This window comes from Manacus candei, unplaced genomic scaffold (genome assembly GCF_025592945.1).
Source record: "Manacus candei isolate 608988 ecotype Guabito, Panama unplaced genomic scaffold, ASM2559294v1 h1tg000092l, whole genome shotgun sequence".
NCBI lineage: Eukaryota > Metazoa > Chordata > Aves > Passeriformes > Pipridae > Manacus > Manacus candei.
The window spans coordinates 1,628,835-1,646,664 of NW_026138140.1; the positions used below are offsets into that span (position 1 = coordinate 1,628,835).

The window sequence follows — 17,830 nt, forward strand, 5'->3', positions numbered from 1 at the left end:
TTGCTAGGGAAGTTATTTCAAGTACATAAACGACTGCAAAAATTACTGTGCCACTTTCAGATTCTCTCTAGTTAGTTAAACATTGTGAATGTAACTATTACTGAAGTGCATTTACATGTTTTCTGGCCCACTGAACTACAAGGTGTTGGGAGGGAGGGAAGTTAAGAGGACTTTCTTTAATGAAGTCTTTGAGTTGTTATTTTGAACTTTCCAAAAATAAATATGGTTTATCTCCTTTAGTTAAAGGAAATAAGTTCGGTCCTGTCCAAGAATAATGAAAATAAGACAGTTAAAAAAACCAGATTGCTAGACAAACAGGTATTGTCCAAGAGGTCAAGCACAGGCACACATTTAAAGAAGGTCTGTACAGTACATGACTGACAGACACCACAGACACAATCTCTCAGATAAACTACATCTGCTAAGAAGAGTCCATCAGACAGATGTACTTAATTTTTCCAGAGAACACAAGAGAGCACTATTATCTTTTTCCTTTGCTGCTTCTTACATGTAACTCACTGGAAACCATGCCAAAACTGCCCAAGCTAAAGAGGACTTTCCTGGAAACAGGCAAACTAACACCACAGGGGAAGCAGCTAATGGAAGTACTAACTGCTAGCTTTACAAAAAGCCACAGACCTCAACCAAGCAAAAAACCCATCGCCTTTTGCTGTTCTTAACAGAAAGGTATGGTAAAAACGTCCTCTAAACTGAAACTAAAACTTAAATCAATTAAAGAAACCCCCATCAGTTTTAATTACTAAACTAGCAGACAGTATATGTAACTCTCATTTACAGAGAAAAAAATATGCTTTTTTACAGAGAAAATGTATGCTTTTTTTTAACTGGATACACTATATCACATAGTCAATATTAAGAAATATTCCCCTAATGAATAAGGCTTTTGTTTTATTCAATAGTCTATTTTATCCCGTTCAGCACCACAACCCTGTGAGAAAGCTGGAAGCAAGTGGTGTTGTATTACCACTGCAAAATTAAGCACTGAACTTTATGGAAGGCAATTCTGGTTTTATAAATTTCGTATTGGAAACTGCAATCCCAGGTCTCTAGCAACTAAATTCTTCTGCCAACATCAGTTGTGGACTTTGTCAACACTGAAGCAATTCTACAAATCGACCTGCCCATGTTCTGATGATTAGCTATAGGTGCACACATCCACAAGGAACACTCAGCCACCAGTTTAAGGCACCTTTATAGAAAAAAAAGGACAATCAAAGTAAAAACTTCTTTTGCAGATGTTGTGTAACTTATGTCCCTCGTCACTATTAGGGTACAATGGTGGGAAAAGGGAAAATTAGAGCACAGTTTGTCAACAATAAGGAATTGTAGACGTGTGCCAGCTCTCCACAAAGTAACAGAAAACCACAAGAACATTCTTTAAAAATCACTTTTATATTTTTACACTGCACCTCAGAAAGACAATGGCAGACATAATAACTAAAAAAAGAAAAAAGGAAACAAAGTAAAAAAAAAAACAGTTAAAAAGTAACCAGAGTCTATAATTACACCAATATTTACAGGGCACACCACAGAGCTATTTCCGGGTCCTTAAATCTCTACTTCAAATCTAACAAAGGAGTATCTTGATCGCAGGCACTCCCTGGTAAACTCCCATCCAAAGTATATCAACAAGAATTAAATAGAATTGCATGCTTTGACAAGTCACTTGATATATCCTGTGTCCTCCTGAAAGGTACTAATATAATAGGGTGATTAGAGAAAAGCAAGCTTAAATTAGTAGGCTGCTCTGGTTAAGCTGCCATTGAAGGAATGTGCATAATTTCTATTGATTTTCTGCTGCTGAATAGCCACAATCAGGAAACAATCCCACATTTGAAAGGTGAGGACTTTTTTTTCTTTAAAAAAAATATCCAACTAACTAAAAACGACTGTTTACTGTATCTGCAAATTAATTTGAATTGGTACATTTGTGTTCTAACGTTAGCTGAACGAAGAGGACATACAAGACTAAAAATATGAATTAAAAGCCAATTTATTGCTCGTGAGTCACCCACTTTAACTTTTTGCTTACCAATTAAATTGGTTAGATACTTTCCTGAAACTTTACATTCTGTCAGCTACTGTGGCACCTGTCAGAGGCAATCTTTCAGATCAAGTTCTCAATACGTCAGTCAGTGAGGCAAAGTTTGTCCCAAAAAACTAGAGACAACTTGAATTCCTGTATGAAATCATTTATCTAGCCACAGATTTCCATAGAGAGTAGTTAGTTCACATTTTATTAAATTGGTTTTGTTTGTTAGACAAAGTTACCTGCTTGCTAGGCATGGCATTTTCTGTCTTTGTGAGAAATTAAAATCAAAGCATTTTGTTAACTTGGTCCTGTAAACTACACACTCATATTGCTGAAATAGGAAGGCAGGTGCAGTAACAAAATCAAAATACTTCAAGCAGTTTCCATTTCAAAAAAAATGCAGTGTCCTTGACAGAGTGACAGTACCACAACATCACTGAACAGGTCACAACTTGGGCCTTAAGCCAAATTAAGGCTGGCTTCATATGCACAGGATAACAAATGTAACACAATTTTTCTACAGAACCTATGTACAATAGCACAGACAAAAAATACCAGTGTCTCAGTTCTCCTAGTCACACCCACTTTTCTCCCAAAATGTTGCCTGTATAGATACCCAGGGAGTTTGAGCAGTTGCTCTGTGAAGCTTACCTGTACCTTCCCACTAATCCCAAATGAACCTCCACTGAGCTTGCAAAAATCAGCTCAACAAAATCCCAGCAGTGTATAAAGTCCAATGAATTTATTCTGAAAATCACCACCTAAAAGGTTTCCCCTAACCTTCAAACTGTCTTGATTTGTACCTTGATTTATCTTAAGCCATGCAAGACACTTTCTCTTCCTTCAGTGCACAGCTTTAAGAAGTATCTGTTCAGCCCAACCCCAGGTTTTGAACACTGGCTCTGAGTCTCCTGCAGCTCTGTGCCATCATTAATTAGAGTTGTACATCACACCCCCCACCCTCCACAATTTCAGTTTGACTGCACATCAGTGATAAGGTCTCCCTTGAGCCTCCTCTTCTCCAGGCTCCCAGCTCCCCCAGCTGCTCTTCATCTGACTTGTGCTCCAGACCCTTCACCATCTTCGTTGCCTTCTTTGGATGAGAAATGCCAAGGGTTATTGATTCAGCTTGGTTTAAAACACAGGAAAACACTTACCTGAGGGTAAGGGTCAACTGTTGCTCCTTTGATTTTACCAGATCTCCTACTCTAAAAGTTGCACAGCCCAAGAAGCTTCTCTAGAAATCGAAGTGGAAAAAAAAAGATAACATATACATTAATTTTCCAATTGTTACCTTTTTTGGTCTCACACTTGGAAATCTTTCTTTGGTACCTAGAAAAATACTGCATTTCAATATAATAGTTTGACACTTTATCCACTAGAAATTTTTTACGCATCCATAGCATGATTATCAGTTAATTGGTAAAAATCTGGTTTTATGGGCAGGAACATTTCTTTTCTCCATTAAGAACAATCTGACAACCTGACAAAATAACAGCTTGTAAGATGTAGAGCCACAGGAAAATTTTCATTCAGTATAAGCATTTGCATTTTGCATCTTTTTTTTTTCTATATTTCTAATTTCTGGATTACAAGAAGTGTTAAGTTTTCAGTGTTTTATCAGAGTTGTTCTTGCTATGGTTTTCCCTCAAGCCTTTGGAACTACCATCTACGTATTTCAAATATGAATGTATTTGCAAAGAAGGTATTTTTAAATTGATTTCAGCACAAGTTTATTAACAGAAATGTTATATTTCTCTAGTTCATGGCAGTGTTTGTAAGTACCTGTTTTCTTTATTTCCAGTGTAAAGTGGATCTATTCACTGCGGTACAAGTGCAGAGAAACGTGTTAATGAAACTAGAATGCCTAAAGTTAAATCAAGCTATACCACTATATCTTTTCCTTCTATCAGAATCACCTTCATATGAAAAAAATAGTGCAAAGAGAAAAAAGATTAAATTTTCTTTTGCATTTTGGTTACTTTTTAACCTCTGCTCATATCCTGCTGCACATTGCTAAAATCCCATTTGGTCAACTTGGCAAACAGCAGTATTCTTGCCTTGGGAACAATAGGAAAGAAAATAACAGCCTACAGTCATCTTCTTTGCATTTATCTTTCAAATATACAACTCTGTATCACTTGCTCTGAATAAACTGTAATGAGATCACAAGATTATGTGCAATTGTTGCAATAAAACAACAAGAACTACACGAAGTTGAATTTTTATTACACAACACTAATTTTACTCTACTGTTGGAATGGTAAAGTAAAATTCCAGGCTAAATTATATACATTTTTGGATATATAAATTAAAGAAGAATCAAGTCACTCTGAGTCAACACGGGCTGCACGCAGAGCACAATTTACCCCTTCAGGGAAAAAGAGAAAAGAAACTGTTGCTACTGAGAAGTGTAGTGAAAAAACCGGTCAGCCCACTTTCCTTTGGGAAAGCCAGCTGGATACTGAGTGCTGGAATGTGAATAACAAAACTCTACACTAAGATTGGCCTTCTTCCATATAAAATGTACAGTCCAAATCCCAATTCTGAAATTAGGTAGGCACCAACACTGGTCTCCAGTTTGGTAAACTAAACTATCAGTTATGGCTTGTTCCTATCAACGACACAGGCTTAGATTTCCTACACTTTTATTGACAATTAAAGCAGTAAAGGAAAAAAACCATAAGTTGAGAGTCTAAGGAAGGCTGGGAAAACAGTGGATTTGGAATATGAAGTAAGGAAGCAAAAAAGGCCTGTAGGATATATAGAGACAATTAGTGCAGCCATACCAGCAAAGATCACAGTTAGTTTTCACTGCCAAAATGAAATGTCCTTTTACAAGAAAGACATCCCGGAGCGACACACAGTGATGCACAGCCTTGCAAAAGTGAACACACAGATAGTTCTGTCTTCCTTTACATCAGTCAACATGATGGTGTTTCTTCACTAAAGCTCTGTGGTCACACGGCCAGCTCAGATTATTTATCTTCTTACAAGAGCATATCCTTCTTAGTACAGTAAGATCACATCCCCCAGCACGGTGTCTATATGGCAGCCTTTATTCTGGCATTTCATGACATTTGAGTGCTTGTATTTGAAACCTGACCATTTGGAAAGGGGGAGAGGGATATTTGGAATGAAACTGATATAAGGTTGGGTCACCTGGGGCTTCTGTCTTCAGCACAACAGAACTATAAATCCATTTAAGGATCCTAAGTCAGAGTCCTCATGCGATCAGGGCCAAGAACACTGCTCTCTTACACAATCCAAGAGCTTTGGATTGCACCCACTAACCATCTCTGAGTGTCATATCTAGTTCTTCAGGGTCATGAAATTAAACATGAATAATTTTATGGGCTTAAAACTGTCTACTTAATTGTCTGCTTCATATTTTTATGTTTATTTAGAATAAAATTTTCTTTGCCTGACAACACAAGAGGTATTTGCAAAATCAAATAAAATTTTAAGTTATCCCAGGACCCAAATGAAGAGAGTTATGCTAATGTTCAAGGGTTGTAATCTCAAACAATACTGGAGAAAACTTTTTCCATACTGATTTAGATGCAAATAATCTACTCTGAGGCCTGAACTGGCAGTCTACAAACTGGACATGTGACTTGGAGAGGCTTGAAAAGTAGGCTTTAAACAGAATTGCTGCTGTAATACTAATTGCAGAGTAATGTTCCTCTGTAATTTTGCTAGTGTTGTACTTACAATTACAAATCTTAAGGTAGGTGACTCAAGTAGTTTGATGAATAATCTCAGCTATCCAAAGAGAAAAGTCTCTAGAATAGCTATATGAGAAGTTGAAAGACACTGATTACTTCACTAAGGTTGAACTTGCTGCCAAGCTACAGATTTTTCCAACACTAGCTGAAGTCTTGAAAACTATGCCAAGGAATCACTGAAAAGGCAGAAAAGTCAATACCTTAGGTTAAAAATTTAAAAAAATAGTTATTTGATGTTTTTGCAGATGTAGACCTAATACTGCACCAGATGGTTTTTGGCCTTTTAGACAGCTCCAGCAGGACCAACATTTTCCACCCCCATATTATCTGGGAGGTTTTAGCCTTCTCAGACCCAGAAATGACATCCCAACACTTTTGTCAGAAGTTCTACACATCTGCACGTAAAAATAAGTCCTCTATACATTCTCAGTAAAATTTCTTAAAAGGCAAACCAAAGGCAACTTCTCCTGCAGAACATTTACACTCCACACACCAGAAGGTGACAGGCCAGGTTCACTGAGGCAATGCCATTCCAAGCTCTCAGTCTCATCCAGACTGCTTGCATGGCAGTAGTGGGAAGTTTAGATAGTTGTGCTTGCCTCAGGATAACTGCAGTTGAAAAGGATTCTCCAAAAAGATGTGAATGGGATCGCATCAGTCACTGAGACCATCACTCCTGCCTCAATTATTTTATTCATTTAACCCAACTTCTGCTATTAAAAAAGCTTGTCAGCTCCTGTTTAGCAGTGGGTGTCTGTGTCTGCTGATGAAGTAAAAAGAAAATTTAAAAAAAATTAATTAATCAAAGTAATTGCTTACCCCAACATCTGCTCTTGGTTCCTTGTGATCAGGTAGGACACTGGTGCGGACCTGAGGGGTAGGGGGGGAAAGCAAACAAAACGTTACTTCTTTGTTGTTACATTCCAATAAGAATGTGAGAAGTGTTTATGCATTTCTTCCCTCATACTTATGACATTTTGGAGATAAATTTAAATGGAGATACATATGCATAAATAATTTAATAACAATTAATTTAATTGAAATAATTTAAGTACAATATCTGCTGGCTCCTGTGCAGAAAGTCTCTCACCACTACCCATTTATCATTCTGAACTTTCCTGATCCTCTAAAGGGAGAAGGGTTGTGCTCAGTAGTTCCTTTCCTAGAATCAGACTCTTTGGCTCTAACCTGAATGACAGAATTCTTCATCTAGAGGCATTTTCTGGAACCAAACTTTTCAACCACAAGTGAAAGAACACAGTACATTAAAAGGTATTTTCTCCAGACAAATACTTGCCTTTGCCAGCTGATCTACAGCAGAAATTCTGACCCCACTCTCACTCAATGTATGGCCCTGCCTCCTCCTACCACTTGCTGAGCATCTCTGAACTGACAGATGTTTGTAGGCATTCACAGAAGAAAAGCCTCTGAATTCTCCCCTCCACAGGACCTGCAGCTGTCCTTGTATTTTCTGCAAGGTGGAGCTGCCATTGTACACAACTACTTCCATTTCACGTGAACAAATATGGGACTTAGTTCTGTATTTCCAAAAATACAGTACAGGTTGGGAAGGGGGGGTATCTTTAGTGTCTATATAATTTCATTGTTGAGCGTGGTTGAGAACAGAGAACTGATTAAACAGAAAAAAAAATAGATAGAAAAAGTATAAGAAAACCTCTGTAAGACCTCTAACATGGCCTGCCTGAGCCAAAACAGCCCATTGGAATAACTTGCTGGTAAAAGCAACACACAAGGGAGAATGTACTGAGCATCCACATCTGTTTGATTATCTAGCCTAAAAAACATATATTCATTTACAGTACAGCCCCACAAGGGCAAATTTTTGGGTTGGTTTCCAAGTAAAAGTCAAACTCATTTTGCAAATCTCTCAGCAAAAGACTAATTTTGTCCATGCCCCAAAAATATGTCCCTCAATTCTTCTATTCTAGATGCAAATTGCTACACAAAAAGAAACCTTTCTTTAAAGCAAAGATAATTTTAATTGTCTGATTTTTATTCTAAATACATGTTGTTAGAAAGCACCAATCAAAAGTCTGCCACAAGACTTGACAATGTAGAACCATGGCTTTTCTCAGTCAGCTCTTATCCCCTGATTCCCTCCACTGAGACTTTTTTCCCCACAAAAGCCTGAAGATAGTAAAAAAAAAGCTATAATTAGTTTAATGAGGGTCAGCATACTTTAGAAATCTGTGGGAGTCCTCATTTGGATGCAATTTTACATTTAAATTTTCCCCAATAACATAACATCAGCAACTCCAAGGCATCTGGCTTTCCACAGAAAATGAGTACAAAATTTTCAAGGCAACGTTTGTATCTAAAATTTACCTTTAAATGCTTCAATTCACAAGTTAAAATAAGTGCTGATATTTCCTTGCTGGTGATGCATATCTTACCCTTTTGGAGTTGGGGAAATAACTTAGTCCAGATCTGCTTCTTACAAGAAAGATACGGTATGAATGCCAGGCCAAAAATGCTATGTCATTTTAAAATGCTAAAAAGTTGTTCCATGTGCTAGCCTTGAACAGGTAACACCTGGCCCAGCATGCAAGGGTGGTATTTTAATTTCTAATTATTATGGATATTTATTCAAGAAACACAAACAAATAATTTAAGAATGAACCTTTCTCTTCATCCCTGACTTATAGGAGATATATTTGTAACCCAGCAGCAGTTTAGCAAGTATTTTAAAACGTGTACATGTTTTTGCATGATACTAAGGTATGCTTTGCAGCAAGAGAAAGCTCAAGTATCTTTTATGCTTACTGAAATCAATGGATTAAATCAATAGAACACACATTTAGAATCACAGAATATTCATTCCTTCTTTTGCCGGATGAAGTCTCAATTCAGGAGAACATATTTCTATTTTTCTGACCCAGCAGAGGATTGGAAAGGGATGCCAATACCTGACTCACCTGCAGCCTTCCATATTACAAAAACTTATTTCTTAATTCCAAATGAAGTTAAAATATGGAAACAATTTCTGTTGGTTTTTTGCATACTTTTTGGGTTGGCTACATGTTTGTTTGTTTTCACCTGGTTTTAACTGCTTTATACCCAGTAGTTGTACAGCCAAATGTAACACTGTGGTGTTTGGTGGGACTGACATTAGACTGAACCTCATTTCTCTCTGATACCCAATTTCCTTTAAAAAGAAATGTATATCTTGATTCGAGTGTGTGTGCAAATACATATAACTTTAAAAATAGTTTTATTATTTAATATTTATTAAAAAGAGAAGTCACATATGTGTATGCCTATACATACATGGGAGCTATAGTCTGATCCCTTTAACGTCTATTGGTTGAGTTCCCAAACAAACTCTCCTAATACAGCAATTATCAGGGTCCCATTACGAGGTGTTCACATAGGCCCAAGCAAACCTCATTATAAACACAGTCGGACAGCTTGTAACCAATTATAAAACATAAGAAACAACTCAGCTCTAGTCCCAATCCACAGAATAAAAGAGGAAAAAAAGGAGAGAAATACAAAGGATCTGAAAGACCAAATATCCTCCCAGTGCAGACTATGCTGAATTGGAAGGGACCTGCAAGGATCATCGAATCCAACTCTCAGCCCCGCACAGGACCATCCCCAAGAGTCACACCATGTGACTCTACTTTTTAAACCTCCTCACAAACCAGCTTTTCCCTAATGGTACCAACAGTATTCTAGAATAACTATATAAATGCAAACAAGAAGTCAGATTTTAATCCCAAGTAGCCACTACTCTGTTAGAATTTCAGTTTTCTCATTAGTTGTTCTAGGTTTTCCTGAGCAAAATGCAAACCTCTGGATGGTGACTTTATTCACAACTGGGGTAAGACCACAATTCACTGCAGTAGCACACACTACAGCTTTACTCTTCCAGACAAGAGATGTATGAAGAGATCAAAAAGGTATGCAAGAAAGACAGCTTGTAACCTAAGCTAAATGCAAAATGTTTAGGGCAAGTATTCATTCCAGTGATTCTGTTTGTCAAATAACACATTTATCTTGTATACATCACAGTTGCCTGTACCAGGAAGAACACCAGTGAACTACAGTGAATATCATGATACATTTAATTTTATTCAAATGTCATACAGAACAATGAGTAGCAATGAGCAGCTATCCTTATACTTTCTAGTACGTTTATCACAGACATATCTGTCCAATCCCTCTAGGCATAAATGCTAAATTCAGCTTTAATTAGCTGTCCTTTAGTATAAGGCAGTTTGATGTGATTGAAAAGAGCATTTCTGTTTCAGTCATTTGTGGCAGTCTGGGCCACATCCACACACCGTCAAAGTTCAGAAAATTGAATCATTATCATTACCGAATCTTTTGTGCCTGCCCTTAATTAAGGACTTTGAATTTCAGTTTATGATTAAAAACCACGTTTTGCAAACAAATAATGCTAGATCCTTTTCTTAGTTACTCTAGATTTTACTCCATCAAATCAACAGTGGCTTCCAATAATTCCCAGTACTCACTGCTGTTGGCTGCTTAAACGCACTACTCTGTCACCACCTCTGTTGTTACATGACAACTAAGTACAAACCACATCAGGCAAGGCATAGGATTAAAGAGACTACTGAAAGTAGTTACTGGAACATTGACTTATGCTCTTTCAGTACAGCACCCTCCAGAAAAGCATTCACAGCTTCAGTATAACTCTGGCAGTCATGTAGGAACACAACATGCAAAGACACGTTTACCTGGGTGTGCTCTGGGACCGTGACCATCTGCACCTTTCTTTCCCCCACAGGGAAAAAGGACTCTGATCTCTGCTAACACAGCCACCACAACTCCACAGACAGCTGCTATGGACAGTCAGCCCCATCCTCACCACCACTACCTGCCTGCCAGGCAGCACCACCCATCAGAGTCAGGGAGAAACGACATTTCTTGGCACTTCTCAGTCTGAGAAGTTGTAGCTTCATGTATATCTGCTGGACAAGCTGAAAATGCTGAAATTGCTGCTGGGTTCTGCAACAACATCGGTCAGCTTTTATAGGATAGGATCCATTCCAGTGCATGCAGCAAATTAATTTTTAAAAGAAGATATTGTACATTCACCAGCTATTTATTTTCATCATATAGATTAACAATTTGCTAAATAGTTCAATCAACATGTCGTAGTCAGCAAAGTAAAACACTTCCATCAATACTTTGTTGGATATGTGCTTATTGGATGGAGGACAATGTCAATACAGTAATTTTCCAACCTTTAGTGCATAATTATTTCTAAGAGTCCATATAAAGTAAAAGAGAAAATCTTTTCCCCTTAGGCATGTAAGCAGTACTGCAGGGTTTACAGTTCCAGTGGAAAAGTTACTGTGCAGAGACACTACACAAATGTTAAAACTGAGTTAAAGATGAAACAAATAAAGGGAACATAAGCTATAGCAACTTATTGCAATGCTTTTGCAGTGTTATAATATACATTATTATTATCTATTATTTAAATTCAAAATAAAAATTATAAAACATCATATGCATACATTTCCCTACTATAGATAGTACTGAATGCATAGGGAAAATAATACTTGCTGTGGACCAACTTGACAGTTTCATGTGTTTATTTAGCTGAAAAGGTCAAACAGAAGGACAGGCCTATCTGTGTATGACTGGATACTTTTTAAAGGCAGTGTTCAATCATAACTCTCTTGCAGTGTGGAATCAGAATCTTTCACTTGTGCAGAATTCACACTATCTATGAGCTCCAGGCATCCTTTTCAAGACTTAATATGAGGATAATAGAAAACACATACTTCTCAGTCTCTAAGAATCAGCATAAACTGCTTGTTATGCAGACTTCTCTACAGTCAGATATCTTTTTCTGTGTAGGCTGCACCTTTCTATGCTTTCTAGAGAAGAGTAATAACACATGGCAGAAGAGAAGCATTACAAGATCCCCCCGAGCAAAGAGTGAGGTTAACAGAATTTAACAGCTTATGTAGGTGCTAAACTAGGTGTATGAACAATGAGCAGAAAAGCATAAAAGTCTTCAATATTTGATTACAAATACAGTTTTGTTTGTTTATTTTTACAGTTTGGGCATTTGATCAGAACTGCCTTAAAAAAACCCCCACAGTTCAAAAAGAACACATTACTTAGGAAATCCCTGTGTACTGAGTGCACCGGTAATACCAACATAAAATGCAGCAACAAAAACCATACCAACTCTGCAACATCCACGTGGGAGCTGGAACAGACCAACTGACAGAAAAGATCTACACATTATGAGTGCTTTGGGGCATGCTACAGAGAGTCAGATCTAACCCAGTAAGACTACTTAACTCAATCTAATTGCCAGCCATACCAGAGCTCTATCACTTTGCACTGTGCCTCTTATGGAAAAAAACACCAACCATATCCATACAACGGCTCACTGTAGCTCCAATTCCAAGAGGCGGCTCCAGCTTGGGTCCAGGCCCCAACTCAGCATGGCTCACAGCTCCAGTTGCTGACACTCAGTCTGAAAACTATCAAACACAGCTAAGAACTGACTGTACAGGTGATGTGCTAAGAGGAAAAAAGGCAGCTCCCATTAATGGTCTTTCCCCCCAAAGCACTAAGATCACACACCCAGCTTCTTCCTCAGCACGCTCCAAACCTTAAAATCACAAAGCTGAAAAGCACACATTTGGAAAAAAGTTGTAAAAACCCCCTCATATTGGGGTCTGTTCTCTTCCACAGCTATTCATACAATAACCCGTGAAGGTAAAGTCCTAAGTTTGATTTGTCTCTTGATGTCACTGGAAATAAGAAAAAGCTGTCAAATTTATCCATGCAAACCTAAATCATCTTTAATACGTTTTCGGTGTACACAATGAAAAAATGAAAGGAAGAAACTGTTTATTTACCTTGTTAACATAGCACACAGCGTGAGCACTGGATTCAATTTTTTTAACCTATTTGAAACAGCTTTTTATTTTCTACAGAGAAAGATCTGTCAGTTGTAAGGCTATATGAGAGATTAAAAGTGACAGAGAATAATGGTCTTTATAAATTAGAGATAATTAACATTTGAGTCTTAGCATCATTAAAAATAGATGTTCTTCTGCTACCAGTAATTCACTTGCTCTCTATTGAAATTTGGGGTACAGATACTCTGCCAATATCAGTTGCTGCAGAACACTGCTTTTCAAGGAGAGGGAAAAGCCATGTATTGCTGCACCCAGTAAAGCCTGAGCTAAGAGTCAATGCAGACCCGTGCTGCAAAGCATTCTTGTTTGGCATGGTGAGCTCACCATCACTCCCCTCCTGAGCGGCTCCGAGCAAAACGTGACCTTTGCACTGTGCTTTCAGTGCACAACTTGCACCCAGGAAGAAACACCTACAAGTGATGGTTCAAGCACTGCAGGGATCTGAAACACCACCAGTTCTCAGTTGCAGTGACAGGGAAGTGCTCCAGCACTCACCTGCTCCGAATCCCCCCCGGGGATAAGCACTGGCTGACAGAGAGCATCGCGTTGCTGTTTGGTTGGATGCTTATTAGTCAGCTGCTTTTTTCAAGCAGTCGAATTTTTGCAATCAATGAACACTAGCAGCAAACTAATGGAAGTGCAGGTTTTTTCCTCAATCTCTCAGGTTTTTTGAACAAAGCCCAATCATGTGAAGCAGTTTTCTAAAGTCTAAATAGGTGTTGAATAGTCTAGGCATTTCCTCAGTTACAATTTTAACAAAATATAATAAAACAACATGTTTTGAAGTCCATAGCCATTACAATCAGCCGGCAAGCCCTTCCACTTCCCCATCATAATTTCCAGGAATGACCCCCTTAAAGTCTGTTTCATACTGGGAACAATCTGCAAAATTTGAAAAGTAAAAATCCCCTTCAAAGTGCTCCTGATGCCTGCTCTTCCCTGCTTTCTTGCACTGCAAATTCACAGAAGGCAAATTCTGGCTTCTGTCAGCAAGCTACTGATGCAGTATTCCTAAGCTCTTTTGGCTATTCATTTACAAGGGCCAGCCAACAGGGAGTTGTTACTTGCTCAAATCCAAATACCTCAGGCTGGTTATTGCAATTCCACTACCCAAAAAGCACTGAGACTGACTCCACAATCCCAAAAAAGCAGCAGTTAACTGCAGCCAAGGAAATCCAGATGTTCTGACAAATTATATCCCAAAGAACACTCACTCCAGAATGATTAAGAAAACATGACCTAGGAATATACATAGGCTTTTTTATCACACTTTTTCACCTCACTCCCCCTACACCTAGCTGTGCATATTGCTTCTGCAGAACGTGACTATCTGGCAGTCTCTCAGTCTGTCTGTCTGTCTTGCTCCCTTGATGCAGCAGACTATAACCCAAGTGTTCAAGCAGGAATTTCAAGGAAAAAATGCCTTTCTAGAATGCAAGATTTCAGCACTGCTCACAGGGCCTGAAGCAGCTGGGTAAAAAAAAGAGGAAAAAAAGTATCTCGTTTCCATATGAGTATCTGAGAACCTGTGCCAAAAAACCATGCTAGAGAAGCCAAGGAGAAAAACTTTTACTCTAATTACTTATTTCAGGGGAGACTTGAGAGGATAAGAGCCAAGGGTGGTGAAAAGCACATACAGTTGTCTGATGCACAGTCAGTCAACTCAGTCTCACTTCAGCACATGATGCACAACATGAATTAAGGCAAATATTGCTGGACTGATCAGATGAGCTCAACAGCAATATAAAATTTCTAGAACACGATCTTCTGCATCAAAACTTCAGTAAAATTTTCACTTTGACTCTGAATATCTTGACAAAATAAATCGAAATCCTTTTTTTCCTTTACTGAATAAAGTCTTTTCTTGAGTATGCTAAAATCTGCATTCCATAACTTGTATCTATTGCCATAAAAAGTGCATAAAAATCTTACTATAAATTAAACACAACACCATTTCCACTGATGAGCCAGTTACTTACAAGAAATAGGATTTATATTTGCATCTTGTAGAGGTATTTCCAACACTCCCAGTTCCTCAACAGATTGCAACATCCACTCAAATGGCAAAAGGTTATGCAGGTATTAAACATAGAAAAAAAGATCTTGCTGCCTTAAACAAGTCCAGACCTTTCAATACTCTGCACAAAATATCCCTGTCTTCTGACTCATGGGAGGAGTTGAAAAGGAGAACTCAGAATTTAAAATGTGACTGGAGCAGTCATATCTCCACTACACACCCCTCCAAAGTTCCCTCTAGAAGCTGGTATTATCCCTCTGTCAACACCTGAATGCACTGCCAGCTGGGGGCCTTAAATTCAATATTTTGAATGAGTTACTTTTATGTGAGGTACTGAACTAACCAAATATCAGCTCCCGCAGAAGCAAAAAGTCATCATAACATTACAAAAAAAAAAAAAAATAAAAGAGTTGAAGATTTTATATCCCCTGTCACCTGTTTTTAGGTAATTTCTTAACATAAGTTTTTAAATTTTGAAATGAACATTTTAGAGCAATTATGCTCAGCGAGTCAGTCTCGACCTTCTTCATTTCCCATTGGGTGTCTCCCACGGAGAATTCCAGCAGTGGATTTTCCCTGCAGTTACTGCTACACGCAGCTGCAGCAGTGGCATCACCAGAAAGAACTTTTGTGAAGACTTAAAATGATTAACATCAATTCCCTACAGTTCTGTGCCATGTTTACAACAGGGCCATCCATTTGGATACTGGACATCAGTGAGATGTTGACAGATGCACAGAAAGCCGCATATGAAAGAATATGAGCAGAGCACACATTTTCTGACTAACCCCACTCCCCTCAAAAGCAGTCATAAAAGTTTGAAAAACAACCAAGAGTCTGATATTTTCAATAAAAAGAACTATTGGCAACACAGGACTGTAAAAACCTTCAGGTCATTTGTTTTAGTATTTTACTGTCACACACACCACATAATAAAACTCCCCCTATTTTTGAACTACACCTTGAAATTACTTTAATTTCTTCTCCCTCCCTTCTGACTGGAAGGTCATTCAAAAAAATGATTGCAATAATAGTTCAGAGTAATTTTCTAATTTGTTGCCCAGCATTATTCACGAGGAGTTTATACTCATTTGCTCTTCTGCCAACATGGTCTTTTAGCTAAGTAATTATTTTCTGTTCCTCAGACTGGTCTCCTGATGTATTAATAAGAAAGGAATCATATGCCATCTCGTACTTCATTTTGTTAGGATAATAAGCCAAGGTTTTCCAATATGCTGTCAGACAATAAGCTCTCCATTCCCCAGATCATGCTACATGTTCCAGTCCTATTCATCTTTCTTGAACACAAATGATCCAATTACTGACAGCTTTCCAGAAACGGCCTAACTTGTGTATATGGAACAGAGCTCACTGGATTCGTCTGGGAATCAATCCTGTTTGCCTCTCTCCACTGCATTGGATCTGCTGCTCAGTCACATTTTGAACAACCAATTCACCTGTGTTGTCCTTCACACAATTTGTTTCTGATGCATGAAGTCTTTGCTCATCCAAAAAGTTAACGTTCGTAGAAAAACACAAGGTCATGTACTTTGAGACTACTGTATTTCATCTTATTTCTATTATTCCTGAGTGAGTGCCTTGAAGCAGTTCCATGGGTAAAGAATTGTATCAGCTTTTCCCTTCGGAGAACTAAGGGAACTTTCTGCACACAACAAATTTTTCTCTAATATGTGGAAGCTGAAGGACTCTCACATAAACGTCCAGAAAAGCAAGGAAAACAATATTCATCAATAAGGACTTTTTTTTTTGTACTTATGACAGTTTGTGATGATGTTTAAAAATAGTTGAGGCTAAGGTCTGGTGGTGTTATTACCTAATGGATGGTAATTCACTTATATTTCAGGCAACTATGGGTAAAATTGCTCTTCAGATTTACTGAGGTAGAAGGCATAAATATAGGTTAGACAGACGAGAGGGAGCACATAAATTTTTGGGGGGCTTGCTACAAGCTCTATTTGCTTTGCCTTAGTAGACAGGATCTATCTATTAATAAAAGTGCATTTTAACAAGCTTATAGCTGTACTTCCATAGATAATGGCCCTTCCAAGCTGTAGAACTGCAGTACTGTCATGAGAATTACTATTGTGTCCAGGGCTCCCACGTGTTTCATCCATATTGCTAACAATCCACGCTTGAGGGGAGCAAGGAATTTTCTCACAAAAACCTCCAGAAGATCCTGGGAAATCTCCCCAGCTATCCAAATATAAACATTTCCAAAACTGTCTACAAAGAAGATATGTACAAATTCCTTTTTTCATTTGACAAGGCATTTTGTTCTTGGACTAAAACAGTTAAAACCTGCATAACTGGAATTAAATTCTTAAGTATGTAAATGCTAAAACAAATAACCTCCTGATCAGCCATCTTTAAACAAACAGACAGTCTTTGATAGTGCTCTGCCCTTTGCACAACCTCCCTCTCTTCTGACATGAGAAACTGAAAGGGGGGTTATTTATTTATTTATTGAATAAATTCATTGCTGGCTTCAGAAGTGGTTTCAAGACAAACACACCATCTCCCTCACAATCTAAATTAGTTTCTGCTTTAAAAGAAGAAGCAGGTATCACTGGTAGCACCGTATTGTACTGTGTAGCAACCTAAGAGCTTTGTACCTGACAAGAGAAGGTAAAAAAGCAGATATCACACAGCTCCTTTGGTCTCTCTTGTAACAGGGACAGATTTATATTAAGAGCATTTCATTTTTCTATCACTGATATCATATTCACAGTCACTTCCGCATAAAATGCACCAGATTTTGCTCTCTAAACCACTTTACAGGAAGATTGCTTTTCCTCACCTGAGTATGTGTCACTGTGCCTAATTGCCATATTCAGATAAACCCTTTTTCAGCCCCTACATTGTCAATCTTAATTTTTTTAAGCATAACTGCCATCTGCAAGGCATGGTAATCCTTGTCTCCAAGCATGATAAAGCTCTTGCAGAGAAGTTACTTAAAACCAAATAAGCTATGAGCACCCTACTTTCAGACTGATAAGTAGGCTCAGGAAAGCTGATAGTCATGGCTGCCTGTGCTAAGTAATTAAATTCTGATTCTTACTCACACCTTGTGCAT

The 17,830-nt window shown here is 38.1% G+C and overlaps 1 protein-coding gene across 4 annotated transcripts in view; it reads right to left on the reverse strand.

Moving 5' to 3' along the window:
* Window positions 1-17,830, reverse strand: part of INPP4B (inositol polyphosphate-4-phosphatase type II B) — a 278,616-nt gene that overhangs the window by 121,850 nt on the left and 138,936 nt on the right. For all 4 annotated transcript variants that reach the window (XM_051768103.1, XM_051768104.1, XM_051768105.1 and 1 more), the window contains exons 8-9: window positions 6,601-6,651; window positions 3,211-3,290 (exon numbers count right to left, since the gene is read on the reverse strand). In XM_051768103.1, the coding sequence (XP_051624063.1) occupies window positions 3,211-3,290; window positions 6,601-6,651 (131 nt within the window). The remainder of the gene's footprint in view (window positions 1-3,210; window positions 3,291-6,600; window positions 6,652-17,830) is intronic.